A 14471-nucleotide genomic window follows, 5' to 3' on the forward strand; every position below is an offset into this window, starting at 1 on the left:
TACATGCTTTGGCATGACCGTTTGTGTTATCCAGGAGCTACCATGATGCGTAGAATCATTACCAACTCTAATGGACATCCATTATTGAGTAGACACATTGCTATATCAAATGATAACCCTTGCATGGCTTGTTACCAAAGGAAGTTGGTAATTAGACCATCACAACTAAAGATTAATGTTGAATCCCCATCATTGTTGCAAAGAATTCAAGGGGATATTTGTGGGCCTATTCAACTATCTTGTGGACCATTTTGATATTTTATGGTTTTGGTTGATGCATCTACTCGATGGTCATATGTTTGCCTATTGTCTACTTGAAATGTTGCTTTTGCGGGACTTCTTGCTCAAATAATTAAGTTGCAAGCATAGTTCCCAGATTACCCTATTAAGTCAATCCAACTTGATAACGCTGCTGAATTTACATCTCAAACATTTGATGATTACTGCATGAAACTAGGCATTGATGTTGAACACCCTATTCCTCATGTCCATACTCAAAATGGTTTAGCAAAAACATTTATCAAGCGGCTTCAATTAATAGCCCGCACTCTGCTCATGAAAACAAAATTGCCAGTTTTTACATGGGGACATGCCATCTTACATGCAGCATTATTGGTCCTTTTGAGACCTATAGCCAACTACCAATACTCCCCAGTATAACTCGTATTTGGGCATCAGCCAAATGTTTCACATTTACAAGTTTTTGGTTGTGTTGTTTATGTGCCTATTGTACCGCCAATACGCACTAAAATGAGACCTCAACGTAGACTAGGAATTTATGTGGGTTTTGATTCACCATATATCATTAGATATTTGGAACCCTTGATAGGTGATATGTTTACAGCTTGTTTTGCGGATTGTCACTTTGATGAGACAGTCTTCTCGTCGTTAGGAGGGAGAAAAGACTGTTCTAGAAGAACGGCAAAAGCTAACATGAGTTGTACCCACCTTATCTCATTTTAACTCACGAAGCACTCAATGTGAAAATGAAGTGAAAACGATCGTTCAACTTCAAAGTATTGCTAATCAAATGCCAGATGCATTTAATGATGCTACGAAAGTAACAAAATCACATCTACCTGCTGCAAATGTGCCTGCAAGAATTGATGTCCCTATGGGACAAAATAAAGTGGCAGTGAATGATTTATCTGGTGCACGCCTGAAGTGTGGTAGACCCCCAGGTTCAAAATATTTAGCCCCTCAAAAGAGAAAGATGATGGCACAACTGAATCCAAATCAAATCATTCAGGAAAAGAAAGTGAATGACAAATCCAAAATTCATGATTCTGAAAAAGAAAATGTCCTTAATGAGACACATGTCCCTAAAGAGACAGAAGTACATAAAAGCAAATATTTTTCTATAAATTATGCATGTACTAATGAATTGTGGGATCGAAATGATATAATCATCAACGACATGTTCGTATTTGCAGTAGCCACTGAAATCATATTAAGCGATGATACTGAGCCCTGCTCTGTTGATGAATGCAAATAGAGACAAGATTTCTTAAGTGGAAAGATGCAATCCAGGTATAATTAAATTCCTTAGAAAGACGAATTGTTTTTAGACCGGTAGTCCAAACCCCGCCTGGTGTAAACCTTGTGGGTTACAAATGGGTATTCATAAGAAAGTGCAATGAGAAAAATGAGATTGCAAGATATAAAGCACGACTCGTTGCAAAAGGTTTTTCACAAAGACCTGAAATTGATTATGAGGATACATACTCTCTTGTAATGGACGCAATTACATTTCGTTACTTAATAAGTTTGGTGGTTTCAGAAAAAAAACTTGACATGCGACTTATAGATGCTGTCACTGCGTATCTATATGGAGAATTAGATACTAACATATATATGAAGGTCCCAGAAGAACTTAAGTTGCCTGAAATGACGAACAAACCACGAGGTATGCTCTCAATCAAATTAAGGCGATCATTATATCGGCTAAAACAAGTTGGATGAATGTGGAAAAATCATCTTAGTGAGTATTTGATCAAAGAAGGATATATCAACAATGTCATTTGCCCTTGTGTGTTCATTAAGAAATCAAATTCTGGATTTGCTATAGTGGCAGTATATGTCGATGATATGAACTTAGTTGGAACCCTTGAAGAGCTCAATAAAACGGCTGAATATTTAAAAAGCGAATTTGAAATGAAAGACATTGCAAAAAAAATATATTATCTCAGCCTGCAGATCTAGTATCGTGTTAATGGAATTTTGGTCCATCAATTAGCTTACATTGAAGAAATCCTTAAGTGATTTGGTATGTACAAGGTTTATTCACTCAGCACGCTAATGGTAGTTCGTTCTTTGGATATTAAGAAATATCCATTCTATCTAAAAGAAGATGACGAAATGGTTCTTGGTCCAGAAGTACCATATCTGGGTGTAATAGGTGTTTTATTGTATTTAGCACAATGTACTAGACCAGAAATAACTTTTTCAGTTAACTTGTTGGCAAGGTATAACTTTGCTCCAACAATTCGTCATTGGAAGGGAGTTAAAGATGTTTTACAATACCTTCGTGGGACAACAGACATGGGTCTATTCTACTAAGAGAAATCAACAAATGATCAGATCCTTGTTAGATATGCAGATGCCGGTTTTCTCTTTGATCAGCATGAAACCCGCTCACAAATTGGATATGTGTTCACTAATGGAGATACAACAATCTCATGGCGCTCAACAAAGCAAACATTAGTTGCTACATCTTCTAATCACTTGGAAATACTTACTTTACATGAAGCAAGTCGCGAATGTTCTTGGTTAAGATTAATGATCCATCATATCCGGAATTCATGTGGTCTACCTTTAAAGACAGACACTCCAACTGTCATTCATGAAGATAATGTAGCCTGTGTTGCCCAAATGAAGGAAGAAATCATCAAGGGTGATAAGACTAAACACATATCTCCAAAGTTTTTTAGTGCACATGAGCTTCAGAAGGCTAAGGTTATTGAAGTCAGACAAATCCGTTCCAATGAAAATCCGACAGACCTATTCACCAAATCTCTACCAAGGTGCACGTTTCAGAAACTAGTGCATAATATCAGATTACATTGACTTACCAATCAGTCAAACTTGAAGAATGCGGAATCAGGGGGAGATACATATCTGGGGGAGCATCCATGATACGTGCATGTTGTACTCTTTTTCCTTTGAGTAAGATTTTTCCTATCAAGGTTTTAACAAGGCAACATAAGCATACTTAACACTATATCAACAATCTAAGCAAAGTTGTACTCTTTTTCCTTCGCTACGATTTTTTCCCACTGGGTTTTTCCGAGCAAGGTTTTAATTAGGCAACTAATGTTGATATGTGGGCATCCAAGGGTGAGCATTGTAAAATTATGAAAGTGAATGCCCACATTAGCTTGTTGGTATCTGAAGATTTCAAAAAGGCTACAACATTAGCTTGTTAGTATCTGAAGATTTCAAAAAGACTATAGTAGTAGCTTGCCATTATATGAAATTTTCAATAGGAGCGATCACCTCACTTTGTTTTTGTCACGGATGTGGCTCTATATAAAGAGCACTCCATGTGTAATTCCTACACAACTAAAAAGAAAGAAGTGAAAGCAATAATATCAATATCCCTCATTTTCTCTTTCCTGCAATCTTTTGTGTTATAGTTACGAAACTAAATAGTGTAATATCTTGCACCCGCTTCTCTCCTAGTGAAGGTTAGCTCTCTAACTTTTCTATTTATAACAGTTACCAGTATATAATTTCGATAAAAATGAAAAAAAGAAAACAAAATGGTTATTAAATGGTCTCTTGGAGCTTGAAAATCGTTTCAATTTTTTGTTTTTGGTTTTCACCTTTTGTAATCGAGATAAAGAAAAATGGGAGATGAAATGGTTATACATGTGTAGATGATGTGCTAGGCCATGCCGAACCGAGATTCAAATTACAACCAAACCAAAACAAACCACAGTTGAATAAAAGAAAAATAGACAAAGAAATAAAGATAGATTCGACAAAATCCTATCTACGTCCCTGGAGAGATATTACTCTACACTACGAGAATAACAATATTACAAGATACAATTGAGTTAAATTGACATAATCCAAACCAGAAACCCTTGTACACCTTTTCAAAGTATTTCCCAAGAACTCACTCCTAAGAGATTTTCCCTCTAGCTCTTTGTTTTTTCTCTTGCCCGTTCAACACTCTATTCTCTTGCCCGTTCAACACGCTAAGACCAAATTGCTCTTTATATTCCCGCCAAAAAAAACAGAGCATACTAGCAAAGAAGAATAACTAGGGACCTGCATAAGCTGTTCCTTACTTACATTTGGTGTCACATATCAGCAACTTCTTCCGATGAAAACTCCTCTACTTTCATGTCTTTTCTTAATCTGCATATGCTATGTTTCACTCAGCTTCCAGACGTTTGTGGTCTCTAGCCAATGTCCTAGCGATCAGCAATCTTTGTTGCTACAATTGAAGAGCAACCTCACATTTGACCCTGAAACATCTAAAAAACTAGTGAAGTGGAACAATGGCTCGGATTATTTCTCTTGGGAAGGAGTGTCCTGCAAAAAGGGTTGTGTTTCGAATCTGGACTTGAGCATTGAGGCGATTACTGGTGGACTTAATAATCGAGTTCTCTTTTTGGTCTGAAGTCAATCGAGAACCTGAATTTGGCTTACAACTTCTTCAACAACACGAGGTTCTGGTTGAGATTTCACACCTTACGAGGTTGAGTAATCTGAACTTGTCGAATGCTGGCTTTGCAGGGCACGTTCCAATTGAGATTTCACACCTTATGAGGTCGGTAACTCTTGATTTGTCTACCTTCTATTTTCCCGGAACCCCTTCACTGAATCTTGAGAATCCGAATTTGAATCTTCTCATTCGGAACATTTTTGAGCTTGCCGAACTTTATCTTGATGATGTAAGGATATCAGCACAGGGGAGCAAGTGGTGCCAAGCGATATCATCTTCACTCCCAAACTTGAGAGTGTTGAGATTATCAACTTGTAATCTTTCAGGTCTTATTGATAGTTCATTACTGAAGCTTCAATCGCTTTCAGTTGTTTGGATAGAGAACAATTATGCGTCTACTCAAGTTCCAGAATTCTTCTCAAAATTCACAAATCTGACTTCCTTACTCCTCAGGAATTCTAGATTATATGGTGCATTCCCAAAGAAAATCTTCCAGGTACCTACGCTGCAGACTATTGATTTATCAGGCAATCAACAGCTTCAGGGTTCCTTACCAGAATTTCCAAAGAACGCATCTCTCCAGTCCTTGGTTCTAAGTGGGGTTAACTTTTCAGGGTTACTACCGAACTCTATTGGCAACCTCAAAATGTTGTCCAATATAGATATTTCACGGTGCAATTTCACTGGATCAATCCCAAGGTCGATAAAAGACCTTCATCAATTGGTTTATTTTGACTTGTCATTAAACAAGTTCAATGGTTCAGTTCCATCCTTCAGTATGGCCAAAAATCTGACCCTGATCAATCTTTCTAACAATCAGCTAACGGGGTCAGTTTAATTCCACTCACTGGGAAAACCTGACTAATATGATGAATCTCGACTTGAGATCCAATCAATTAGATGGGTCTATTCCGCCATCTCTGTTTTCCCTTCCCTTGCTGTAAAAGCCACAGTTTTCCAACAATCACTTCTCTGGTCAGTTGCCAGAATTTGGTAATATTTGTTCCCTAGACACCTTTGATTTGAGTAACAACAGTTTGGAAGGGCCTATACCCGTGTCAGTCTTTAATCTACGAGAGCTTAGAATACTCGCACTTTCTTCAAACAACTTCAGTGGGTCCTTTCCGCTTAATGAGCTTCAACAACTGAAAAATCTTTGGGGTCTTGATCTGTCATACAACAACTTGTTGATTACTTATGTCGATCCTAATTCCTCTTATTCTTCATTTCCTCAACTTACGACATTAAAATTGTCTTCTGGAAAGTTGAGAACATTTCCAGATTTCTTGAGAAATCAATCAAAATTAAGCACTTGGACCTTTCCTCAAACCAGATTCATGGTGAAATATCCTACAGGATTTGGAAGTTGAGTAGTCTTAGTCAACTAAATCTTTCTTGCAACTCTCTGGTAACTCTAGAAGGTCGTTTCCTCAATATTACTTCTAATTTGTATGTGCTTGACCTTCATTCCAACCAGCTTAAGGGACCAATTCCAATGCTTCCACAATTGGCCACTTATCTAGATTACTCAAGAAATAAGTTCAGCTCTAGCATTCTGGCTGACTTTGGTGATTTCCTTATGTACACCGTGTTCTTCTCTCTTGCAAGCAATCACTTCCACGGGATCATTCCAGCATTAATATGTCGTGTGACATATCTTCAAGTTCTTGATCTGTCCAATAATTTCTTAAGTGGCATGATTCCCTAGTGCTTAACTGCAAGGAACAGGTATATTGCAGTACTTAATTTAAGGAGAAACAAACTTTCTGGCACTCTTCTCGATAATTTTCCTGAGCAATGTAGTCTACAAAGTCTAGACCTCAATGGCAATGTGATCGGTGGTCAGTTCCCAAAGTGTCTAGTCAATTGCAGAATGTTAGAGGTGTTACACCTGGGAAACAATCAGATAAGAGATGTCTTTCCGTGCTTATTGAAGAGCATATCCAGCTTGCGTGTACTTGTCTTGCATTCCAACAAATTTTATAGTTGCATTGATTGCAGCAGCTTCAAGCCCAGTGTTCCCTGGCCAAAGCTTCCAATTATTGACATAGCTCGCAACAATTTCATTGGTGAATTACCAGTCTTTGGTTTGAAAAGCAGGAAAGCAATCATGGCTGAAGAAGATGATGCCGTGTCAAAGATGAATCACGTTCGATTTCAAGTTCTAAACTTTGATCAGGTATATTATCAGGATTCTATAACAATTACCAATAAAGGTCTGAAATGGAGTTGGTAAAAATTCTAACTGTTTTCACCTGCTACATTGACATCTCATGCAACAAATTTAGTGGATCAATACCTGAGGAAGTGGGAGAGCTGAAATCACTCTTTGGCCTCAACTTTTCCAACAATAGTTTCACAGGCGCAATCCCATCATCCCTAGGTTACCTACGACATCTTGAGTCCTTAAACATTTCGAACAAAAGATTGAGCGGAACAATTCCATCAGAGTTGTCCAAACTTAATTTCCTCTCATTCCTGGATCTCTCGAACAATCAACTAGTCGGGAAGATTCCAACCGGCACTCAGATTCAATCTTTTTCAGCAGATTCTTTCTCTGGCAATAAAGGATTATATGGGCCACCATTACCGCTAGGTAACAAAGATGACGGATCGGCAAGGTTTTCACCAACATTAGAAGGCAAACATTCAAATTCGGCACACGGAATTGATTGGGATCTGATTGGTGCTGAAGTTGGATTTATTGTTGGCTTGGGAATTGCTATTGGATCACTAGTATTGTGCAAGAGATGGAGTAAATGGTATTACAAAACTATGTATAAAATCCTTGTTAAGATATTCCCTCAGCTGGAGGAAAGATTTGGTCCTCATCGAAGACATGTTCACATACACCAAAGGTGGACGCCTTGAAATGATTTCGAAGAATAATACAGCGTGCTCAGCAGTCAATTTTCTCTTTGAAATGTTATGTATTATGAGATGTAAGTTCCAGCAGATGGGACTAATGGGAGTGAACCTTCATAAGCCTCCTCTGCTAGAATCTACTTGTCGATTAGCTCCTTACTTGGTAAGTTGTTACTGTATATGTCGTCTGTGTTTATTAAGTGTTTGTGCTATTTTACCAAAGAAATATCTCAAAAACTTACCTCTCATACTTTCAACCATAATATATAATAATGATCTATAATTTCAACCTTTTTACTTCTTACTATTATTTTATAATTTTAATTACAATGTTCTTTCATCTTTACTGTTGCCTTGTTGGTAAAGAAATCAACATTCTTAATGTGAGATTTATATCTTATGTACAATTAATTTAAAAACACAACGATCCTGGATTTGAAAATTTCAATGAGAACTAGAAAAGTTGCCCGCACTTCGCTACGAGTTTTGAAACCATTATCTGCGAATGACTTGAGAAACTTACGCGGTGACTTAGGTGCATGGAAGCCTTATAAAAGCGAGAGACTGACATGAAACATACACGCTAAGAAATCACGCATTGCCTCATGTGTTACCTTATACCACATGGCATTGCATGATAAGTTTTGAATACCGCCACCTTAATGTTTCAGTTTCATGTGAATCGGCCAGTCGGGTTTGGGGTCTTTCTGGAATTGCTGACCGTGCTTATCTAAGTTCACTTCAGTAAATAAAGGTGGATGTTCGGTACCATTTTCATGGTCCTAGCAAAATGCTGATTATATGCAATATAAAACTCCATACATATCATCACCAAAGAGTTTGAAGGAAGCTCCTATCATAAGTTGCGGTTTCAGATTCTTGTACAAAAAGGTGACCAATTTAGCACCTTCTGTCAACTTTCAGGAGGGACCTTGACCGTGACTCGCTAACAATTTTAGCCTTACTTTTGGCCTAAGGTATGGTCCATCCATTTCCAGTCAGGCAATTTGCAGGCAACCGAGCCAGATAAAAACTAATATTACTAACGTTTGTATTTAATCCAGCTATGAAACAAAACGGATGTTGGTGTTTATTAAATAAACACTACTACAATATAGGCTATCACCGGCGAAGCAAAAAGCGACAAGAAATCCAATTTTTGTCGGAACTATGGCAAAAATCTGACATAAAACAATGTAATGTCAGATTATAATAGCGACGCTAATGCTACCATCACGAAAGGGCTTCAATGTCGGTTTGTTCGCTTAATCCGCCACTACACAACGTCGGTTAAAAGCGACACTAATGTTGACGTCGGTTTAAAGCGACGTATACTTCAACATTGCGTCAGTTTAAAGCGACGCATACTTCAACATTGCGTCAGTTTAAAGCGACGCATACTTCAACATTACGTCGGTTTAAAACGACGTGTACTAGTAATTCAACTATAAAATATTCAACCTACTGTCGGTTTTAACCAACATCGTGATAAAATTAAACAAATAAAATATCCCTTAACCGACGTCAGATAACAATTAAATAAATAAAATATGCAAACTAGTAACGGTTTTAACCGACACCACCTTTGTTAATAGTAATAAAAATATTTGGAAATCTGTCTCTGCATTCGTTTTCAATTAATTGTACCTAAAAAAAATTATATAACCAAAATAATAAATTTCAATTAATTTATTCAAGAATTCAATTGAGGTCTTTGGGTGTAGAATTTCTTGTTAAATGCATTCTATTTCATATAAACAAGTACGTACAAAGCTATTAGAGAACCAGTTACAAGATGAAGATAAAAAAACTAACAATTACATATAATACTAATCAGAGCTCCATGCTTGCGTATAATACTAGCAGCTGCCATGATGCGTTCCCGTGCTTGCCTTTGTCGAAGACCACAGATTTTGTAGCTCCATGCTGCTATATATAATACTAGTAGCTCCATGCAACCATACTTGCCATCAGATCAATGCTCCAATACTTTACTACTTCAACATTAGGGCTTTAATCTCTATAGATTAAATTCAGGTTTTATACCTTTCAAAAATTATGGATCTGAAATTTCCAGTGTCCTTGCTCTTCAGATCCAAAATGAACATGCATGAATTTTTATATGGATTTTCGAACTGTTGATCTTACTGAACAAGAACATAAAAGAGGAGCTCAGTGGAGATTATAGCTTTAGTGAGTCATGCATTAGACTGCTTAGCATTCACATATTAATAGCTACATGGAAGGTTATAAATACATCAAGAGTTCCACTTATTCTTCCTACCCTTTCACCACGAAATCATCCAATTAGAATAGATTTTGTTGTTATACCTTTAAATGACGGATCTAGAACGGAGACAATTCTCTGGTGGTTTTTCCTTGAGATGCGATTTGGGGCTGTACCAATTGTTGCATTGTCTTTTTTCTTTTTTTTTGTACAAATCTCGGGTCCCTGCAAAAGAAACAACACAAGCATGAGGAATTGAAGATTTTTTTCTTGTATGGTATATTTCAATCCGTGAACCTGAGTACATGAATTGGCAAAGGAGGGTGAGAAGTTTACCTGAGTGTGTCGGCACCAAGATCGGTGTTGCTACCCTTCTGGTGATGCAATAAATCCATGGTTGCAAGGTCTTATGGGTTGATGATGGAAGATTAAGGTTTGGTTTGTAGAAAAGGAGGTTAGGGTTTGAGAAAATGTGGAGAGAGAAGCTGTAGTTTTAGGGTGTGCTTGGAAGAAGGGAGAGATAAATAAGGGAGGTGAGCCTCTTGAAATAGGGGGACTGATCCTCTTTTTCGTTTAAAAAATGGAGGGGAAATATCCCGCCCAAAAGAGAAGAAGATGGAGGGATGGGAAATGGAGAAGTCGAGGAAAAAGAGAGAGAATAGGAATGAGAGAGAGAAGGATGAAAGAAGCTTGAGTGTGGGTACAGAGAGATACATTATGGAGACGGAAAAGAGGGGGTGAAGAAGAACCAGTTAAAAAAATAATAATGTGAGAGAAATGAGGCATGTGTGTCAGAGAGAGATAAAGAACCCATGTGAGGTACCGACCAAAGAGAAAGAAAATAAAAAATGATGTGACACTGATGTGTGTGTAAGAGAGAGAGAGTCACGTGAAGTTTGACATTCTTTATTGGAAATCACAGCGTCGGTTTAAATTAATGTTGGTGTCGGTCTAAACCGACACTAACTTCTGACACACTTTTTAAAATTCACGTAGCGTCGGTTTAATGAAACTCGCGTCGAATTAAAAGATGATAGCGTCGCTTAAAACCGACACCAACAGTTTAAGATTTTAATAAATAAAATACTTAATAAAAAAACAGAAATATAATTTTATTATAAAATATCATCACATTCTAATTGAAACATAGTCTAATTAATACTTAAAATACATAAAATTAATTAATATATTTTAACTCTGATTTTGATTATTTTTTATAGCTACACTTATTGATCCTATATGAATATAATAAATGAATTCAATCTTCATTTTAAAATATTTACACTAGTGGATACCACAAAATCTTATGTTATACTCAATGAAAGTATAAATAAACTCTAAGTGTTAGTGAATCTATCGTTTTGATGGGATACGCAAATTACGAAACTAATTTCAACGATCCAACTGTCAAACTTGTTTGTATATGCTTCGAGATCGCATACACCAAAAATCGCAAAAAACAAACATTCAGAGATCAAGTAACGGTACAAAACGTTTCGACAGTTATAAACGAAAAATCACAATTTAACAGTTATTTTAACTTCGATTTTGATGATTTTTTACAGCTACACTCCTTCATCCTATATGAATACAATGAACTAATTTGATCGTCAATTTAAAATATTTATAGAAGTAGATACCACAAAATCTTATGTTATACTTAATGAAAGTATAAATAAATTCTAAGTGTTAGTGAATCTATCGTTTTGATGGGATACGCATCCTTCGAAACTAATTTCTACGATCCAATCGTCAAAATTGTTTATATATGCTTCAAGATCGTATACTGCAAAAATCGCACAAAACAAACATTCAGAGATCAAGTAACGGGACAAAACTTTTCGACGGTTATAAACAAAAAATCACGATTTAACGGTTATTTTAACTCCGATTTTGATTATTTTTTATAGCTACACTCCTTGATCCTATATGAATACAATGGATGAATTCGATCTTCAATTTAAAATATTTACACTAGTAGATACCGCAAAATCTTATGTTATACTTAACAAAAGTATAAATAAACTCTAAGTGTTAGTGAATCTATCGTTTTGATGGGATACGCATATTACGAAACTAATTTCAACGATCCAACCGACAAACTTGTTTGTATATGCTTCAAGATTGCATACGCCAAAAATGGCAAAAAATAAACATTCAGATATCAAGTAAGGGGACAAAACTTTTCGACGGTTGTAAACGAAAAATCACGATTTAACGGTTATTTTAACTCCAATTTTGATGATTTTTTACAGCTACACTCCTTAACCCTATATGAATACAATGAATGAATTCGATCTTCAATTTAAAATATTTACACTAGTGGATACCACAAAATCTTATGTTATATTTAATGAAAGTATAAATAAATTATAAGTGTTAGTGAATCTATCATTTTGATGGGATACGCATTTTACGAAACTAATTTCAACGATCCAACTATCAAACTTGTTTATATATGCTTCCAGATCACATACACCAAAAATGGCAAAAAACAAACATTCAGAGATCAAGTAACGGGACAAAACTTTTCGACGGTTATAAACGAAAAATCACTATTTAACGGTTATTTTAACTCCGATTTAGATGATTTTTTACAGTTACACTCCTTGACCCTATATGAACACAATGAATGAATTCGATCTTCAATTTAAAATATTTACACTAGTGGATACCACAAAATCTTATGTTATACTTAATGAAAGTATAAATAAATTCTAAGTGTTAGTGAATCTATTGTTTTGATGGGATACACATTCTACAAAACTAATTTCAATGATCCAACCGTCAAACTTGTTTATATATGCTTTGAGATCGCATACGCCAAAAATCGCAAAAAAACAAACATTCAGAGATCAAGTAACGGGACAAAACTTTTCGACAGTTATCAACGAAAAACCACAATTTAACAGTGATTTTAACTCCGATTTTGATGATTTTTTATAGATGCACTCCTTGACCCTATATGAACACAATGAATGAACTAGATCTTCAATTTAAAATATTTACATTAGTGGATACCACAAAATCTTATGTTATACTTAATGAAAGTACGAATAAACACTTAAGTGTTAGTTAATCTATTGTTTTGATGGGAAACGCATTCTACTAAACTAGTTTCAACAATCGAACCGTCAAATATGTTTGTATATACTTCGAGATCGCATACGCCAAAAATTGCAAAAAACAAACATTCAGAGATCACGATTTAACGGTTATTTAAAAAAAACTAAAAAGAAAAATTAGAAGAACGAATAAGAAAAATGCAAGAGATGAAGATGAAAACACGGGGGAGAGTACATAAAAACCATCAATTTGTCGTTTACAACCGACACCAGGTTTCAAAATATTTAAAAAAAAACTAAAACCTATGTTGCTCAGAACCGACGCAGGCTTTAAAATATTTAAAAACAATACTTTATGTCGCTTAAAAGCGACACCCATACTTTGTGTCGCTTAAAAGCGACACTCTTTTGTTTAAAGTGACGCCAATATTTAAAAATTATTAAAACATATGTCAGTTATAAGCGACATTAAATGTTTACGTCAGTTTAAAAGCAACGTAGACATTTTATGATGCTTATAAGCGACAGTAAATCCGACGTCATGTTTAGTTAGTGTCGCAATTATTTTGTCCGCCACTATATTATATTAAACCGACACCACCTACTGACACTATAAGGCCCTTTTGTAGTAGTGAAAGCATAGACAGCAGATATGAAATTGATAATTATTCATACAAAATGTACATACGTGTTAATGCAGTTTTAAACAGTACCAATACATAAAAGGACGAATATCCCGCACAATGAAAGTAGGCCATATTTAGTAATCTAGCCAAGATTTAAAAGATAAAAGGCACATTTCAGTAGCTAAAGGAATAATATTTGCTGCTGCCAAAAGCTGATCGAGACCTTGAAATCTGCTGCAACATGTATGTAAATGTGGCACTGCTTTTCTTTTCGTTTCATCGGCCTTGAAAGAGAGAGCTAGGAATACTCATGATGAGTTGGTGTAAAGTGTACGCGAAAAGTTTTTGGAAATTAGAACCATAAGATGCATGCCTTGGCATAGCAACTTGGGTCGAGCAGTATGCTTCACCATCTGCACCTAAGTTCGAATTCCCCTCCCCGTAGTTTAGATTAGACTAGAATATCACTCGAATACTGTAATTCCCTAAGTTGATAAAAATCTGAAAAAAGAAAAAAATGTTGAGAATCTTTTATAAAGGCCCTCTAATCCTCCTGAAAAAGCAGTCAAGGAAGAAACATCATTTTCTTTGAAAGGTTATAATTTCTTATAGAATATCATCTTTTTATAAGGTCCTATCATGGAGCTCCATTGCATATTTTAACCTATTAATATGCTTGCAGAATATATATCTGCTCACTTTTAAAAATACAGAACTCCATCATGCAGATTAGCCTCACACCTCCTTGCTACCAACCAGCTTCTCCTTTGAACTACATTTACTTTCTTCTCCGTCTTCTTCCCTAGAGTCAATACTCGATACCGGGTTAGGATTGGGTAATCTGCATCCTGAGGTTTAGATCAGCAAACACATATTTGTTGTATCTAGTCCTTGGGATGCAGAAGACCTTGTCCTCGCCAGCAATGCAAGAAGACTTGTTAAGCTCATGAGTCATGAGGCTACTACTTAATGCATATTTTGATTCTTTTGAGTTCTTGGTCTTTTTGTCTATT

The 14471-nt window shown here is 36.0% G+C and overlaps 1 protein-coding gene and 1 long non-coding RNA gene across 3 annotated transcripts; one reads left to right on the forward strand and one right to left on the reverse strand.

Moving 5' to 3' along the window:
* The first annotated feature begins 4508 nt into the window (after window positions 1-4508).
* On the forward strand, window positions 4509-5513 carry LOC108867409 (receptor-like protein 6). The gene is made up of 2 exons (XM_048583436.1): window positions 4509-4539; window positions 4633-5513. Exons 1-2 carry the CDS (start codon window positions 4509-4511, stop codon window positions 5511-5513), a joined length of 912 nt encoding a protein of 303 aa, XP_048439393.1.
* Window positions 5514-9259: 3746 nt separating this feature from the next.
* Window positions 9260-10549, reverse strand: LOC108867411. 2 transcript variants are annotated; one of them, XR_001953372.2, is made up of 3 exons: window positions 10104-10519; window positions 9872-9992; window positions 9260-9687 (listed from the first exon to the last, which is right to left on the reverse strand). It is a non-coding gene; the product is annotated as an uncharacterized LOC108867411 (long non-coding RNA). The 2 variants fall into 2 exon arrangements; XR_007258032.1 differs by having other exon boundaries at window positions 9260-9992; window positions 10104-10549.
* Between the last annotated feature and the right edge of the window lie 3922 nt (window positions 10550-14471).

The sequence above is a fragment of a genome, unplaced genomic scaffold, assembly GCF_019419815.1.
Source record: "Pyrus x bretschneideri cultivar Hongxiangsu unplaced genomic scaffold, Pyrus_bretschneideri_v1 Contig2, whole genome shotgun sequence".
NCBI classification, from domain to species: domain Eukaryota; kingdom Viridiplantae; phylum Streptophyta; class Magnoliopsida; order Rosales; family Rosaceae; genus Pyrus; species Pyrus x bretschneideri.

What these genes read in the sequence shown, in the direction of transcription:
- LOC108867409 (XM_048583436.1), top strand. Translation starts at nt 4,509, where the DNA reads ATGGCTCGGATTATTTCTCTTGGGAAGGAGT. An exon ending in TATTTCTCTTGGGAAGGAGT is followed by an intron (nt 4,540 to 4,632) that starts GTCCTGCAAAAA and finishes TTTGGTCTGAAG; the next exon opens with TCAATCGAGAACCTGAATTT.